General features: G+C 39.0%; 2 protein-coding genes across 2 annotated transcripts in view; both read left to right on the top strand.

Moving 5' to 3' along the window:
* Nucleotides 1-5106: 5106 nt before the first annotated feature.
* Nucleotides 5107-16473, top strand: part of LOC118014338 (torsin-1A-interacting protein 2-like) — a gene marked incomplete in the record, with an annotated part of 20575 nt that continues 9208 nt past the window's right edge. Inside the window, 2 exon segments of the mRNA XM_035010553.1 lie at nucleotides 5107-5195; nucleotides 15451-15626. Coding sequence (XP_034866444.1) covers nucleotides 15593-15626 — 34 coding nt within the window.
* Nucleotides 5189-7118, top strand: LOC118014339 (torsin-1A-interacting protein 2). Its single transcript, XM_035010554.1, has one exon. The coding sequence runs from the start codon at nucleotides 5693-5695 to the stop codon at nucleotides 6086-6088; it is 396 nt and encodes a 131-aa protein (XP_034866445.1). The 5' UTR covers nucleotides 5189-5692; the 3' UTR covers nucleotides 6089-7118.

The raw sequence follows: 16473 nt of genomic DNA, 5'->3' as shown, positions 1-16473 counted from the left end.
TTTCCCCACCACTGTAGTAAAGCAAATATCTCAATAAAGGGAGTCAAGTCAATTTTTTGGTTTCCAGTGCATAAAAACTATATTTACACTATACTATAGTGCATTAATCGTGCAATAGCATTATGTTTTTTAAAAATGTATATACCCTAATTAAAAAATAACGTTGCTAAAAAAAATGCTAACCATTATTTGAGCTTTTAGTGAGCCATAATCTTTTTGCTGGTAGAGGGTCTTAGCTCAATGTTGATGGCTGCTGATGGCAATTTCCTAAAATAAGACAACAGTGAAGTTTGCTGCATCAGTTGAGCCTTCCTTTCATGAAGGATTTCTCTGTAGCATGTGATCCTGTTTGATAGCATTTTACCCACAGTAGAACTTCATTTAAAATTGGGAGTCAGTCCTAAAAAAAAAAAAAAATAAAATAAATAAATAAAATAAAATAAAATTGGGAGTCAGTCCTCTTAAACCTTGCCACTGCTTTATCAACAAAGTTATATAATACTCTAATTTTTTGTTGTCATTTCAACAGTCTCCACAGCGTCTTCACCAGGAATAAATTCCATCTCAAGAAACTACTTTCTGTGCTCATCCAAAAGAACCAGTTCCACATCATTTAGGTTTTATTATGAGATTACAGCAATTCACTCAAATCTTCAGATTTGACTCCTAATTCTAGTTCTCTGGCGATTTCCACCACATCGGCAGTTACTTGCTCCACTGAAGTCTTGAAACCCCTCAGTCATCTATAAAGATTGGAATCCGTTTCTTCCAGAATCCTGTTAATGTTGATTTCGGCCTTTCCCCGTGAATCAGGAATGTTCTTAATAGCATCTAAAATGGTGAATCATTTCCGGAAAGGTTTCAATTTACTTAGCCCAGATCCATCAGAGGAATCATTCTCTATGGCAGTCATAGCCATATTTCTGAAATAATAAGACTTGAAAGTCTAAACTACTCCTTGATTCGTGGGCTGCAGAATGAGCATTGTGTTAGCAGACACAAAAGCAACATTAATCTCATTGTACATCTTCCTCAGAGCCCTTGGGTGACCAGGTGCATTGTCAGTGAGCAGTAGTATTCTGAAAGAAATCTCTTTTTGAGCAATAGGTCTCAACAGTGGGCTTAAAATATTCAGTAAACCATGTTGTAAACAGATGTGCTGTCATTCAGGGTTTGTTTTTCCATTTAGAGAGCACAGGCAGAGTAGATTTAGCATCATTCGTAAGGACCCTAGGATTTTTGGAATGGTCAGGGTACAATGGCTTCAACTTCAACCTCTAACAACAGTCGGCCTGTCCTTTGAAGCCAGGCATTGATTTCTCCTCTCTAGCTCAAAGTCCCAGATGGCATCTTCTTCCAATAGAAGGCTGCTTTAATCTACATTGCAAATCTGCTGTTCGTGTAACCACCTTCATTAAGGAAGTTAGCTAGATCTTCTGGATGACTTGCCGCAGCTTCTCCATCAGCACTTGCTGCTTCACCTTGCACTGTTATGTTATGGAGACGGCTTCTTTCTTTAACCTCATGAACCAACCTCTGCTGGCTTCAGACTTCTGCTGCTTCCTCACGTCTCTCAGACTGCAGAGAATTCAAGAGAGTGAGGATTTTGCTCTGGATTAGGCTTAGGCTTAAGGGAATGTTGTGGCTGGTTTGATCTTCATTCCAGACCATTTAAACTTTCTCCGTATCAGCAGTAAGGCTGTTTCACTTTTTATCATTTGTGTGTTCACTGGAGCAGCACTTTTAATTTCCCTCAAGAACTTTTCCTTCACATTCACAACTCAGCTGTTCGGTGTAAGAGGCCTTGTTTTCAGCCTGTCAGCTTTGGACATGCCTTTCGCACTATGTGTAATCATTTCTAGCTTTTGATTTAAAGTGAGAGGCGTGCAGCCCTTCCTCTCACTTGAACATTTCGGGGCCATCATGGGGTTATTAATTGGCCTAATTTCAATATTGTTGTGTCTCCGAATAGGGAGGCCCGGGGAGAGGGCAAGAGACGGAGGAACAGCTAGTCAGTGGGGCAGTCAGAACACACACAACATTCATCAAGTTCTCACTGTCTTACATGGGCATGGTCGCAGACACCCTAAAACAGTAACAGTCGTGACATCAAAGATCACTGATCATAGATTACCATGGCAAATATAATTAATAATGGCAAAGTTTGAAATACTGTGAGAATTTCCAAAATGTAACACAGAGATACAAAGCGAGCAAATGCTGTTGGGAAAATGGTGCCGACAGACTTGCTTGATGCAGGGTTGCCACAAGCCTTCAGTTTTTAAAAATGCAGTATCTGAGAAGCATAGTAAAGGAAAGTGCAATAAAACGAGGTATGCCTGTACCTCGATTTATTTATCCATTTTACTGTTCGTGGCCATTTTTCCTGTTTGGTTATTGCACGCAGTACTACCATGAATATTTTCATTCATGTGTTTAAGCACAAATGTGCAAATTTTCTAGGGTATATACTTAAGAGTGGAATTACCAAGTTGTAGGAAACGCATATCTTCAGCTTTACTAGGTAATGCCAAATTAATTCCAAAAGTGGTTGTACTAACTTATGCTTCTATGGTATAAGGATTCAAATTACTTTTTTGTTCTTTTGTTTATTGGGCATGTACAGCAGTAAATAAAGACAAAAAACCTTGTTCTCAAGGAGTGTATATTTTTATAGAAACAGATAGCTAGAATATTTAATATATCAAAATGGAAAATGTAAAGCAAGAAGGGGATGTTATCTTGGCTGCTGTTGGATCCATATGGGGATTAGAGATTAAGGCGATGAAGTACAACCAGGAAGCCCTGGGCTTCGTTTAGTGGTCACCATAAACAGAGCTACAGGTCTGATGAGATTGGTCGGTCCTGATTCTTTCAAGCCAAAATGGTAGTGAAGCTATGAGTGGGGCAGGGGGGCAGTGAAGTTTGAGAATCATGCTGGGAGCATTTTCAGGAGGCCCTCTTTACTCATTTATTAATGGTAAGGCTAAGGAGTGAGCGAGGAGGCTGGTGGATAAGTAATCTTATTCTGAGCACTTAGTGCTTTGGGGTCCCCTTTTGATTCTTGCCCATGGTGGTTTAGAGGACCAGGGGAGGGGCTGTCTTGTCAGAAACATAAGGAACACTAAAGTTCTCTTAATTCAGGAATACTTGGAGCTCTAATGCTTTTTTGACTGTTGAAGTTGGAGAAATGAAGGTTGGGGGAGGGTGGAGTTATTCTGAGTATTTGGAGCTTTAGGGCTCTGACACTGCCTGGGGGTGGTGGGGTGGTTTTGCCTAGAGTATATACAACCCCAGTTGTCAAACTTGTTAATTTTTGCCAGTGTGGTGGACGTGAAATAGTATCTTGTTGTGATTTCAATTGCATATCTCCTTTTCACTCTAAAAACCCCAAATTCTTTATCTCTTCAATGTTAAACTTAGCCGTATAACTTTACTATTAACTTTTATGTTGAACCCCATGGTTGTGTGGGTTTTATTCATTATCTGTTCCATGTACTAAACATGCAAGATTTCCTAATTCAACAACGGAAACTTTTGTGGTGGCTCTTGTCAGTAGACCCTCAGGGAAATCTGTTATGCCCTGTATTGTCACTACAAAGGTTACTGAGTCAGGAACCCTGCCATACCTTCTGTTAACTTCGCCTGAGGAGCTGAGTTGGTAGCCCACACCCATACAGTGTTATCTAACCTCAAAAAATACTTCAGTGTACCTTCACTGACCTGTCTCCCCTCATCCTGGGCTCTCATCAGAATAGGAGCCCTGTGTTGGCAGCACTGTCAGAGACTCTTCGGTTGCCTTTTAAACTTGCCATTTTAAAATCTGAGAATCACAGCTGCTGTTGACAGTCTATAAGGAAAATGCTTTGTCTGACCACAACTAAGGCTGTCACTCCTCTGCTTTTCAGGCCAAATCTTTATACAGTTCTAGCACTCACGCCTTCCCCAGTGTTTCTACGTGCTCTCACAGGATCAAGCCTCAGATTTCACAAAGAGAACACTGGAGAAAAGCAAGGTATATGTCGTATTCTAATATGTAGCACTTCCTCGGTGGCTATGTAGTTGTTCATACATCCTAGGACCCCACCTTTTTTACTTGTTATATTTAGTGTCGTGAAGGATTATAAAAGTGATAGTATCTGCAAATTCCAGCTGATTTCTAAATATTTTCCAAGAATTGCTCAGAGCTATTGCTCAAGACTGTACCTTACTTGCTTTCTTAAATATGTAATGTGCATAAACCTATAAAGATAGATGTGGGTAATGAGATATGCCCCTCTTGGTTTCTTTTTCAGCCTTCAAAAGGATTTCCTCCCAACTTCCTAGAGTTAGCTATTAAGATTTCCTGATGATTTTGTAATCCCTTTTCCTGGATGGATTAAAGTCTGTTACAGAAAAGCTGTCACCATTGTTAATGTTATCCCACACATTACAGGAATACCATATATGGTACCCATTTCACAGAAAAGATACACAAGAAATCTCAGAGTTTTACTAGATTAAACATGATGATACAGACTTTACTATTACTAGAGTGCAGAAGGAGTTAGAAAAAAGAAACAATCCTAAAAACATTAAGCTAGTACAAAAATTTTTTTAAAGATTTTATTTATTTGAGAGGGGGAGAGAGAGAGACAGAGAGAGAGAGTGCACACATACATCAGCAGGGAGAGGGAGAAGCAGATTCTCCGCTGAGCAGGGTTTCCGACGTGGGGCTCGATCCCAGGACCCTGGGATCAAGATCTGAGCTGAAGGCAGAGGCTTAACTGACTGAGCCAACCAGGCGTCCTAAGCTAGTACGAATCTTAAGTGAACCAAAACCCTTCCTAGTGCCCAAAATAAGCATAAGAATAGCTCCCAATGGATAAATTGGTGTGATCCCCTATGAAATTGTCATAAAGAGACCCACAAGACCATTTTCATCCACCTTGACTGGCCCAAATGATTTCCAAGTGCATGTTTCTAATATTGTGAGCAACTCAAAGCCTATATGAGTCGTCTGAAGTTTTATCATTTACAGGTGTGTGAAGCATTCCCAGACGCTTCAACCAACTCAGCATCGACTACTTCTCTGTGACTGGGTCTTGATTAAGGTCCTCCCAAGAAAGACTTCATTGGATCCACGCTCAAGAGGACTCTACTAGGTTTTCCTGACCCCCTACATCATTGTAAAGTGCCAAGGCCTTAAGACTTGGGTACGTGTATTACAACGGCGAGTGCCAGCGCCCACAAAAGACCCAGTTGGACCTGTCAGCTCCTTTGTTTCACCAAGCAGACATAATAACTTACCAGCAAAGCAGAGTAAGCCACGTGCCTCTGCATGACACCACCAGCTGATAACACACAAGAAAAATAACCAATTTAGACTAGAGCCCTATCTTTTCTTGAGAAGCTGGGATTTGAAGGAGCTATTCTGAGATCTGTGCTGCTAGTGAGTGACTGATAACATTATAGACTGGATTGGTCCCTGAGTTCAGAGACTGAGTTGCAATTGAGTGAAAAATAGACAACGACATCTTGAAGAATTGCACGGAGGTGCAAGCCAAATTTAACTCTGGTCGCCAAGTATTGTTGGTTGGACTGAGAAATTGCTAAACCAGACCTGTAATAGGACTGGTTATTTGGGTATCTCTCTTTGTCATTGTTGCCTTTTACTGTTACATTGCTTTCTGTGTTATTTCTCTAAGCCCAGATGTTCTCAGATAATTCACATTGCCCGGACTGTGGACAGCAGTGGTTCCCTAGTTTAGAACTAGGCCATTGGTTGTACCAAACTGAACTTGTTGAAAATGAGTGTTACCAAGTATTCTTAGACCGTATTAACAGAGCGGATTATTGCCCTGAGTGTTACCCTGATAATCCTGCTAATAGAAGCCTTGTTCTTCCTTGGTCTTTCCCACTTGAGTGGGCGCCCCAAAATCTTACTAGATGGACCTTTGAAAAAGCTTGCCACCCGTTTCTTCTGGGTCCTCCACTGGTTAGAAAAAGGATACACGACTCTAGAGTAGCTGGCTTTAACCCTGCATTGCAGTTAATCTTGACCAGAACAGACAAAACCTTGAACAAAAAACTTGGCCAAAACAAGTAACTTCTTAAGCAGTCAAAATTAGGGAGACTCTAGAGTTTATACTAGTAGCTCAAGGAAGATTGGGAAAATGAATCCTTTCTAAATCTGATCTGGACTGTCACTACCTTGGGGAATTGCTTCAATTGTTGGATCTGCTCCCATCGGCTACACATACTTTGTTCAGCATGAATTTAATCATAATTCCAGTCAGACTATTCATCTAGAACCAGTCTAATCTACGTGCCCTATGTTTTGGAATTAGCTTACCCATCCTAAGAAGCTCCACAGCCTTATTACGGATGTATGACAGGATAGTCCTGGAGGAGAGGCCCTGTACTCTGTGTACCATAATGATACTTTTAGTGATAACTTTTGTGGGAAAGCATCTTTGTAGCTGGATTATAGATTATTCCAGTAAAACAGCTAGATAGTTTAGTAAGAAACTGCATTGTTCTCCATTCCACCTCTTACACGTTAACCAGTGGTAATATCTACACAGGATACACACAAACATGCAGAAATGCCACTATCTTTACTTGACTCTACATAGCAAAGGCTGTCCTGTTTTTGTGGTGACTGAACTTCGAATGTCCTCCTCTGGAAATGGAAAAGTACTTATACTATGAGATAGGTGACAAAAGGAGTTACCAAGCTTGACTCCATAGACACTATGCGGAAGCATCTTTCTGAGAACTAACAGTGTCTTGCTGGACATTGACCACATTCTGGCCTTCACCTGTTGATGAGAATCATGGAACTAGAGTATAGGAGAAACTTAGAAAAATCTGAAAACATCTCAGAGGCCATTGCACAATTTTTAAATTCCACTTAAGATACTAGATAATCCAGTGCTTGTGTAGCAGCTGGACAATGTTCCTAAGGTCCCAGGCTCTTTCTGTTCTTCCCACTGGGATCCTTATCGTGGTGGCTTTTTGTCCTCATAGTTGCTTCTTCAGTGAGTATAGTGTGGCTGTTACTGTTCCAGATATTTCATTCCCAATCAAAGGCTGGAAATACGAAGCAAAAGCTTTTTCCTTTCAAGTCTGTGTCTTTTATTTGGGAAAAAAGTCTTTCTCAAAAGTCCCTCCCAGATTTCTTCTTATATCTCAGAAGGTACTGGTTCACAAGCCTGGGAAGCCCAGCAAAGGGGAAGGGGGTTAGCAGTGCCTGGGTAGGGCCCATTGTCTCCCTAATAAAATCATGGCTCTTTTTGGAAGGGAGAAGGGAGGAATGAATAGCTGTTGGTGTGCAACAAATCATGCCTTGTGGCCACATGTTGTGAAACCTAAAGTTATTTGTTCGTCTGTATAAAGGATGTACCCCAGAGATCTACCCTGTGTCTGCCTTATGTCTGTCACAATGGAAGTTCTCTCCTGTTACATTGCTGAATAAACTGTGTGGACTGCTAAATTGAGTGAAGACTAGTTAGTTTATCATTGACCCTTGGTTAAGAACTCCCTTTACTGTCCTAAAGCTCTTTCTACAAAGTGAAAATTTACTTAGAGCTATATTGCTTTTGATCACTGTTATTGGTCCCTAAATTTTTTCAAACACATACTGACAAACGCTCTACATACATGCAATTTTAAGTATCAGCAAAATGTTTTAACCAAAGATTGTTTTAACCAGTTTCTCCTTTAAATAGTTAAGAAAAAGTAAATGGATTTGTACTGTTGATTTCCAAATCAGTACCTGGATGAGCTTGTTGGAACATGCGCATTTCTTGATCTTAGAGAAATTTTGATTCCTTAGGTTGCTCACAGGCCCCGGGAATCTGCATTTCTAAGTAGTGGTGCAGGAGATTCTTAACGCAGGTGCTCTGTGGATACTTTGAGAAGTACAATAGCAGCACCTCCATGGTGTTTAATTACCTGGCTTCAAAGGATGGGAACTGAGTAGTCATAATACCGCAAGGTAGTGATAGTTATTTACTTTGCTAGTGCCATATAAAGAGGTTTCATGTCAGACTGCAGGTAGGTCACTGTGGATATTTCAGATTATAACTCAGTCACATTTTTCTCATTAAAAAAATCAGGACTGTTGTAGTTCTGTGTGGTGTCATTATAAGCTTTGTGAGTATATGGGCAGGAGAAAGGAATCAAAAATACTAAAGTATTATATTAAGAATACTTTGCCTTCAGACATGGTTATATTATCACATACCTGTTACATGGTCAGCTCTCAGAAATAACATGTGGCAGAGTTCATAAAATTGAGCAAAGAAGAAAATTTAGAGAACTTTGTAGCTCTTCAGCTTAAGTCTTCTTAATATGATTTTACTTGGTTTAAATATTCTAGAATGCTCCAATTCATAATTATGAATAGTGAATTATAAAGTATAAATATATTCCTAAAATTTAAGTCTCACAACAAATGATCTGGAGGGTTATCCCCTACTTTAGATTGTGTGAGCCATATTAATCATCTTTATACTGTGGCAGAGTTGATACTATTATATATATTGGTGGCCATTTTTAAAATGATTATTAAAACTACTTCCAGTTATTTTATGGCAGACTTGGGAGTAGAAGGTTAAGAGACACATGCTGGGGTAGCCTGGGAAGGAAGTAATCTGCTAAAGAGGAGGCTCTCCTGGGTTGGGGGTGACTGAGTTAGGATTCATCTCTAAGTGATAGGAGGAGAAACAAGCCCAGGCAAGCAGGCAGGCATAAAAGAATTCCATGGAATCCAAGGAGTTATGTGGCAATCAGCATGATACACTTATCTGTAAGAGTGAGATGAGCCATACCCCTTCTGTTTCTTCAGTCTTCCCTGACAGCCCTGGATTCTCCATGGAATCCTGAGAACACAGCTTGGAAACTGCTTAGTGTACAGGAAAAATAATGGCTTTGCAGCCAGCTGACCTGTGTTTGTCTTCAAATTCTGGTACTATTAGATGACTTTGGGCATTTTAACCTCTCTCTATCCAGTTTCTTTATCTGTCACAAAGGTAGTGCAGTAATAACCTACCTCATCCTGTGTGGGGTTTGAATGTGATAACATATGCCAATCATATGGCACATATTAAGTCTTTAGGACTAGAAAAGGTACAGGAGAACGAGGCAGAAGTTAGAACTAGGAATAAGAGTTTTAGTTTTAGGGGATTAAAGCCAGTTGTTAGAGCTTGATGCTGAATTATCGAAAACTTAAACTTAAGTCCCTTCCAATGAAGGACCAGATTAATCTTGGTACTGAGGTTGAATCTGTAGTTGAGTTGAGCCAAATGGTCTTAGGTGTAAAGATTAAGAAATCTACAGGGTTGCATGACCCCAAGCAGTTCCTTGTCACATTTTTTAGGCCCATTTACAGTCATAATGGTGGTAGGTGTAATTGCTGTGTGATTTACTATCTCACCTGAGACTTTCCACAACACCAAAATAAGCAGTTTGAGAAAAGTTGAAGGTTAGGTTATGTGTAGATTCAACCAGGTCATATGTGCTAGAGTCACAATTGAAAACTACATACAGGTCGCTTTGCAGTATGTTTACTATAGGTGGTTTTTTTGTTTGTTTTTTGTTTTTGTTTTTTTTAGTGTCAGGGTTAAAAGCTTGGGTCCCACAGTCAGATTGAGTTCCAATCCCGACTCTACCTTTACTGGTAGTGTGTTTTTGAGTAAGGTTCTTAACCTCTTGTGTATGTCAGTTTCCTTGTCTGTAAAATAGTAAGAATATTAATGGTTCAGACATAAGACGATTGTGAAGATTAAATGAGTTAATACATAAAGTGCTTTGGATGCTGCTTGGCATAAACAAGGCAATAAATGTTACCTATTATTTTTGTTGTGTATGTTTTGTATGTTGTCTCTACAGCAGAATTATAAATTGCTTGAGGGCCAGGATACCTGCTTTTTATCCCTAGAGCCTAAATTGACACCATTCACTAAAATAAAAGTGTTTAAAAATAGAAAAAAGATATATGTACTTACTGGGCTCTAACTGCCATACATTTGTCATGATGGCATTTATATCTAAATTACCATCTTGGATTGACGTCTCTTTTGTCCTTAGCTGCTAAACTTCTGAATCCCTCCCTCCCTCTCTCTCTTTTTTAAATTCACCACTTAGGGGCGCGTGGATGGCTCAGTTGGTTCAGCGTCTGACTCTTGGTTTTGGCTCAGGTCACGATCTCAGAGTCGTGAGATCGAGCCCCACGTTGGGATTCTCTCTCTCCCTCCCCCGCTTATGCTCACTCATGCTCACTCTTGCTCTCCCTCTTTCTAAAATAAATAAATAAATAAAATCCTTAAAAAAAATGATCACTTAGTGTTGCAGATTCCAGTGCTTCCTGATACCTGCCCCTTCTCTCTTCCCCAGGTCTCCTCTGGGTCTCCGTCTCCTCCCTCCCTCCTACCTGGTCCCCATGGTGAGACCAGAGGTTTTCAGGATGAGCAGAGGTTGGGTGAAGTCCTGCTGTTCTCCCAGCCCTGATTTTGTTCTCAGGGACAGCTTTTTCGTGTCCTGCCTCTTCCCAGCTGGTTGTGACAAAATGCATGGGAGACTGTGGTTGGAGTGTGCCCCTGGAACAGAAATGCATTGCTTGTGAGCTCAAAGAGTTAGCATTACAGGCCCTTGCCTTTTGATTCTTACTTTCCCTCACAGAGGCTGATACCTTTTATTACTCATTTAAAAAAGTATTAACTACATCAAACATATAGAAAAGTCCAGAGAATAACATTCACCAGGTACCCAGATCTAAAATATATTAACGTTTTGCTACATTTGCCTCAGTTTTTTTTTTTTTTTAAGATACTTGACAGAGTTGGAACCCATTCTTGTCCTCATCCTCTTCCTGTCCTTCCATCAGCAGAAGCAAGCACCAAATGGAAGTTGATGTGTATCCTTTCTGCTCATGTGTTTGATTTTTTTATTTTACATGTATTTAAACAATGGTACAGAGCACTAAAAGAGAATTGACTGCTTTCGAAATGTTATTGCTCAGTAACATATCAGTAACATTTGTACATAAAGATGTAATATGCACCAATTTGTAGAGTTTCCCTTATGACACTTCATTTTGTATGTTGGGGGTCTGCTAAACTTGGTTGTATTGCTGCCGTGCAAAGGTCTGGCAGCGTACCAGTCAGTGAACACATACCAAGTTGTCAAAGCATTACCATTGGTACAGTGAGATGGAACAGAAAGGATGCATCCTAGAAGAGCACAAGGTAATCACATCGGCAGAGGAAGTAGGCAGGCAAATTTGTGTCCCTCTTTAGAAAAGTCCCAGGATGTGGAGATGAAGGAAGGCATCCCTCAGAGTACCATCTGTTGCATTCTCTGAAAAGGGAGAATAAAACTTTATTGCTTTATCCTGCTTAAAGCCCTCATATAGAGACTGTTAAAATGACACAAGTTTTGCTGCAGGGTCCTAGGGAAGTGCAAATAGCTGCCAGTAGTGATGAGGCTGTTTTACCTGAAGTGGCAAAATGATTCTTTTTTTTTTTTTTTTTAAGATTTTATTTATTTATTTGAGACAGAATGAGAGAGACAGAGAGCACATGAGAGGGGGGAGGGTCAGAGGGAGGAGCAGACTCCCCGCAGAGCAGGGAGCCCGATGCGGGACTCGATCCCGGGACTCCAGGATCATGACCTGAGCCGAAGGCAGTCGCTTAATCAACTGAGCCACCCAGGCACCCGGCAAAATGATTCTTAATCTCCATAAATGGGGCACTGAAAACCAACATTTCACAATTAAACTTGTAAGGGGTTTGCTGAAAGTAAATATCTTCAGTGCCATATGAAGCACATGGGTCTTCATCAGTTCCTTTTTGCAAAAGATACCATCAAAGGGATCTTTTTGGACATGATTATGGAACGGTTTTTCCTACAGTTGCAAAACGTCTCCAGCGTTCCCATTTTCCATCAGGATGAGGCTCTGCCTCACTTCCATTAATCAGTCCAGGGGTTCCTAATGCACACATTTCCTCGTATGGATTGGACACTGCTCAAAAGGTTGACCTGCTTCAGGAATAGTGGCCTCAAGATCTCCCAGCTGCCCCACCATGTGACTTCTTGTGAGGATGTGTCAAGAACCTCCGTGTTTATACCACTTCTTCCCTGTAGCCTTGAGGGAATACCATTTCAGCTATGAACAGTGATATGTTACAAAGGGCCTGAATGGAATGGGCTGCAGGAATGTGTGCCTCCTGACAAGAAAGGTATATACTGAGCATTTGTGAGATTATAGAAAGATCTGTGATGGTTCCTTTTGTTTTAATTGCCATATCTAATACTACATTTTAAGAATATACCACAATTTTTTAAAATCCACTTCCTTATTAATGGACATATGGGTGGTTTTCTCATTTGTTCCTCATTTTAAGCAACGCTGCCACGAACATCGGTGAGCACTTGAGGGAAAGTTTCTCTAAGGCATATATCTAAAAGTGCAATTGACTATTTGTAGAACATGCACATCTTAACTTTACCATATATTGCCATATTGCTCTCCAAAGTTGCAGTAACAGTTTACCTCATTGCCAGTAGGATTTAAGAACTCTGTATATCCAAATTCTCACCAACACCTGGTATTGCCCGACTTGTAAATTTTTGCCAGTAGATGGTTGTAAAACACTGTTGTATGTCATCATTCATTTGTCTTGCATTTCCTTGGCCACTCTTCTTTGTGATTCATTAGAACGTTAGGTTTCCTTTTGTTTTAACAATTTATTAAAACTGTTCAACTCTTTTGCCCACTTATTTTTTCATAGCATTATCTGTCTTTTAGGAGTCTTTATGTATTCTGGATATTAATCCCCTGCTGATTATACGTGTTGCTGATATTTTTCTAGTCAGTGAATTTATCTTTTAACTTTGATTTTGATGATTTGTATAGAAATTAATATTTAAAATGTGATCAAATTTGTCAAATTTTCCCTTTATGGTTTGTGTATTTTATATCTTGTTTAAGAAAACCTTGAGATTGTAAAGATATTCAATATTTTCTTCTAAAAATTCAAAATTTTTCTCTTTACACTTAGGCCTTTAATCTGGAATTGATTTTTGTGTCGGGTGACAGGTTGAAATCTAATTTTTTTTTCCCATTTAAATTGTCACTTGTCCTCAAACTACTCATTAATTCATTCTTTCCCTCTTGTCGCTTACCCAGTTTCCTTTACGTATGTGTGCCTGTATTTCCTTCTCTCTCTTCTATATATTCTCTTTGTTCTTGTACCATTGCCCTATCGTTTTTATTTACTGTAAGTTTATAATAAGTCTTGCTATATCTGGCAAAGATAGGCCCCCCCCTCAGAATTATCTTTTTATTTTTCCTTCAGAATTATCTTAACTCTTTTTAATCATTTACTGCTCTGTGTGAATTTTAGAGTCAGCTGTCCATTCTCTAAGAAACATACAACAATCCAAAAATTACCTTGCAATTTTTGTTTCAATTTACAATGAATCTATAGATTGATTTGGAAAGAATTGGCATCAATGGTTTAGAGTCTTACTGTCTATGCACATGATGTATTTCTCTACTTAGGTCTTTTTTATGTCCTTCAATAAAGTTTTATGCTTTTCTTCCTATGTATTTTTTTTAATACAGCTTTATTGAGTTGTAATTTACATACCATAAAATTCATCCCACTCTAAAGTTCTTGCATATCTGTTGTTAGATTTATTACCAGGTATCTTTTAGTTTTTATTATCAGATTCCTTATAGTTATTATGAATAGCATCTTTGCTTTCTAAAATTTTTGTCACTGGTGCATAAGAAAGTTCTACCCATTGTTTTCTTGGTTTGGGCTAGCAGGAAATAAGTGTTTTAAGAAATCTGAAAAAGACTGGGGACTTTTTATTTTCTATCATGAACTAGGATAGGAGAGAAACCCTCATTGCAACATATGATGGTAATGAAAAGGAGAGTTGGAAGCCCAGTCTCAGGAGATTGAAGAAGATAAAAGGGTGACCAGGAACTCTTCAAATCTGAGACATGTTCCTGAATGTTTACACCAGCAGAAAGGAGGCCTGTCTCTAACTCCTCCCTTCCCTTCACATTTATAATTGGCACTACTCTATACATTCATAGATTTATTCATTTTTTTTTTTTTAAGATTTTATTTATTTAGGGCGCCTGGGTGGCTCAGATGGTTAAGCGTCTGCCTTCGGCTCAGGTCATGATCCCAGCGTCCTGGGATCGAGTCCCGCATCGGGCTCCCTGCTCCTTGGGAGCCTGCTTCTCCCTCTGCCTCTCTCTCTCTCTCTGTCTCTCATGAATACATAAATAAAATCTTAAAAAAAATAAAAAAATAAAAAAAAAAGATTTTATTTATTTATTTGAGAGAGAGAATGAGATAGAGCATGAGAGGGGGGAGGGTCAGAGGGAGAAGCAGGCTTCCTGCTGAGCAGGGAGCCCAATGGGGACTCCAGGATCATGACCTGAGCCGAAGGCAGTCGCTTAACCAACTGAGCTACCCAGGCGCCCCATATTCTTTTTAATTAAAATAGGGAGTTCTACTTTACACTAGGCATTATACCAGGCATTTGGGATTAAAATTTTTAACTTGTAAAATTGAATTTTACAGAAGAGTGCTGTGAAAAAGACATAAAGTTAACTGGCTAGCCTCTCAACTAGGCCATCAAAAATGTAACCCTTTCCAAACCCCTTTCACATATACTTTTGTATTTAATCCTCATAGCACTTCTTAATCATTTTTACGATAAGGAAAGTTAAGTAAAATCAGGTATTATTGTTCCTGACAAAAAATGTGATTTAACTATAAAATGATAGAATATTTTATTATGAATTGCCTCTGATTTTGATTCCTTTTGTATATAGTTCATAATAATTTATACATCAGTCTTTTTTGGGCACCACATGGAAAAGCATTGAAGAGATCTAAAAAGAATACTGTGAGAGAATCACTAAGAAGGCAGTGACAAAATTCCAGATGTGTATTTCCTACTTCTGATATCAAGGCAGCTACCTTAGTTTGTAGGGTACTCCCTGTGCATTGTTAGTAATGATAAGTGAAAGCTGCTGAGAGATTTATATGGGACAGAAATTGAAGACATAAAGGAAATATGCAGTGATTAACTGAGCAGTGACTTAAATTTCTACTCTAAGAATCACTTTTTATTCCATTTTCAAAGAGATTCTCTTTAAGATTCTGGTCATTCAGCTTTTTCCATCCCCCTTTCAACACACTGGAATGTATTAAGAGATTATGGCATCCATGCAAAGTTAATAATCTGAAGCTTTTTTCTGTTTGTAGTCAAGGATTTGAAGATCCTCACCAACGCCAGAAAACATTTCTCCTTCACTAGAAAAGTTTCAAAGGGGAACTATTACTCAAACTAAACAGATCGAATAAATAAAGCTGAAATTGGCATTTCTTCCATGTATGAATAAAAAGTCATTTAATTTTTTTCATTTTATTTTAGTCACTGTAGAAATGCCTTGTTTCCTGGGTCGGGAAGCATGAGTCTGTTGGGACTTGGGATAAGAAGAAAACAAGACATCTGCACAAGAAAAACCAGACACTAACAAAAGGTATCCCAAAGTCTGAAGAGCTAGAACACAAACATGGCCGACAGAGGACTTAGGGATCCTGCAGAGGGTAAGACTAGTCTGTATAGCACTGGTTTGTCCAGGTTTGTGCTATAGGGATCTAGATCTATGCTAAGAGAAGATCTCAGGTGATGGAAACCTGAAGTTCGGAGGTAAAAAAGAAGTTAGCTTAATTGATTAGTTTGTTATGATTATTCTTATTCTTTTGTATTTACTGAAGTCCACCATAATATCAGACCCGAATTATAAGGAAGATAAATGTTTTAGAGACTCCAGGAGTAGAAACCTGTAGTATTGGAAAAATACATGCACCTTAGGGACAACAGACCAATTTTTAGAGCTGTATTTTTAAAAATCAAGAAAACCGATGTGCCATCTACTTTCAATTATAGGGAAAGATGAAATTTAAATTCTTGCTTGTATATATATATAGGAGATATAAAATAGGCAAAATATGAAGTAGATATTTCAGAAGAGGGAATATTTACCTAAACCTTTTATTGAGAATGTTTTAAAATATATAAAAGAGAGCTATAATGAATTTGTACATACTCAACATTTAATTCCTTTTTTTTAAGTTTTTATTTAAATTCCAGTTAGTTAAAATACAATGTAATATTAATTTCAGACATACAGTATAGTGATTTCAACATCTAACTTTCAATTATAATCTATATAATGCTGGTCTTTTTTTTTTTTTAAGGTTTTATTTATTTATTTGTCAGAGAGGGAGCCTGCACGCAAGCATAAGCAGGGGGATTGGCAGGCAGAGGGAGAAGCAGGCTCCCTGCCAAGCTAGGAGCCCGATTTGGGACTCGATCCCAGGACCCAGGGATCATGACCTGAGCTGAAGGCAGATGCCTAACTGACTGAGCCACCCAGGCATCCCTATAATG

This window comes from Mirounga leonina, unplaced genomic scaffold, assembly GCF_011800145.1.
Source record: "Mirounga leonina isolate KUSES-001 unplaced genomic scaffold, KU_Mleo_1.0 Mir_154, whole genome shotgun sequence".
Taxonomy (NCBI): Eukaryota; Metazoa; Chordata; class Mammalia; order Carnivora; family Phocidae; genus Mirounga; species Mirounga leonina.
The sequence above is the reverse complement of the archived record's forward strand: the minus strand, read 5'-3'. Positions and strand labels throughout refer to the sequence as shown.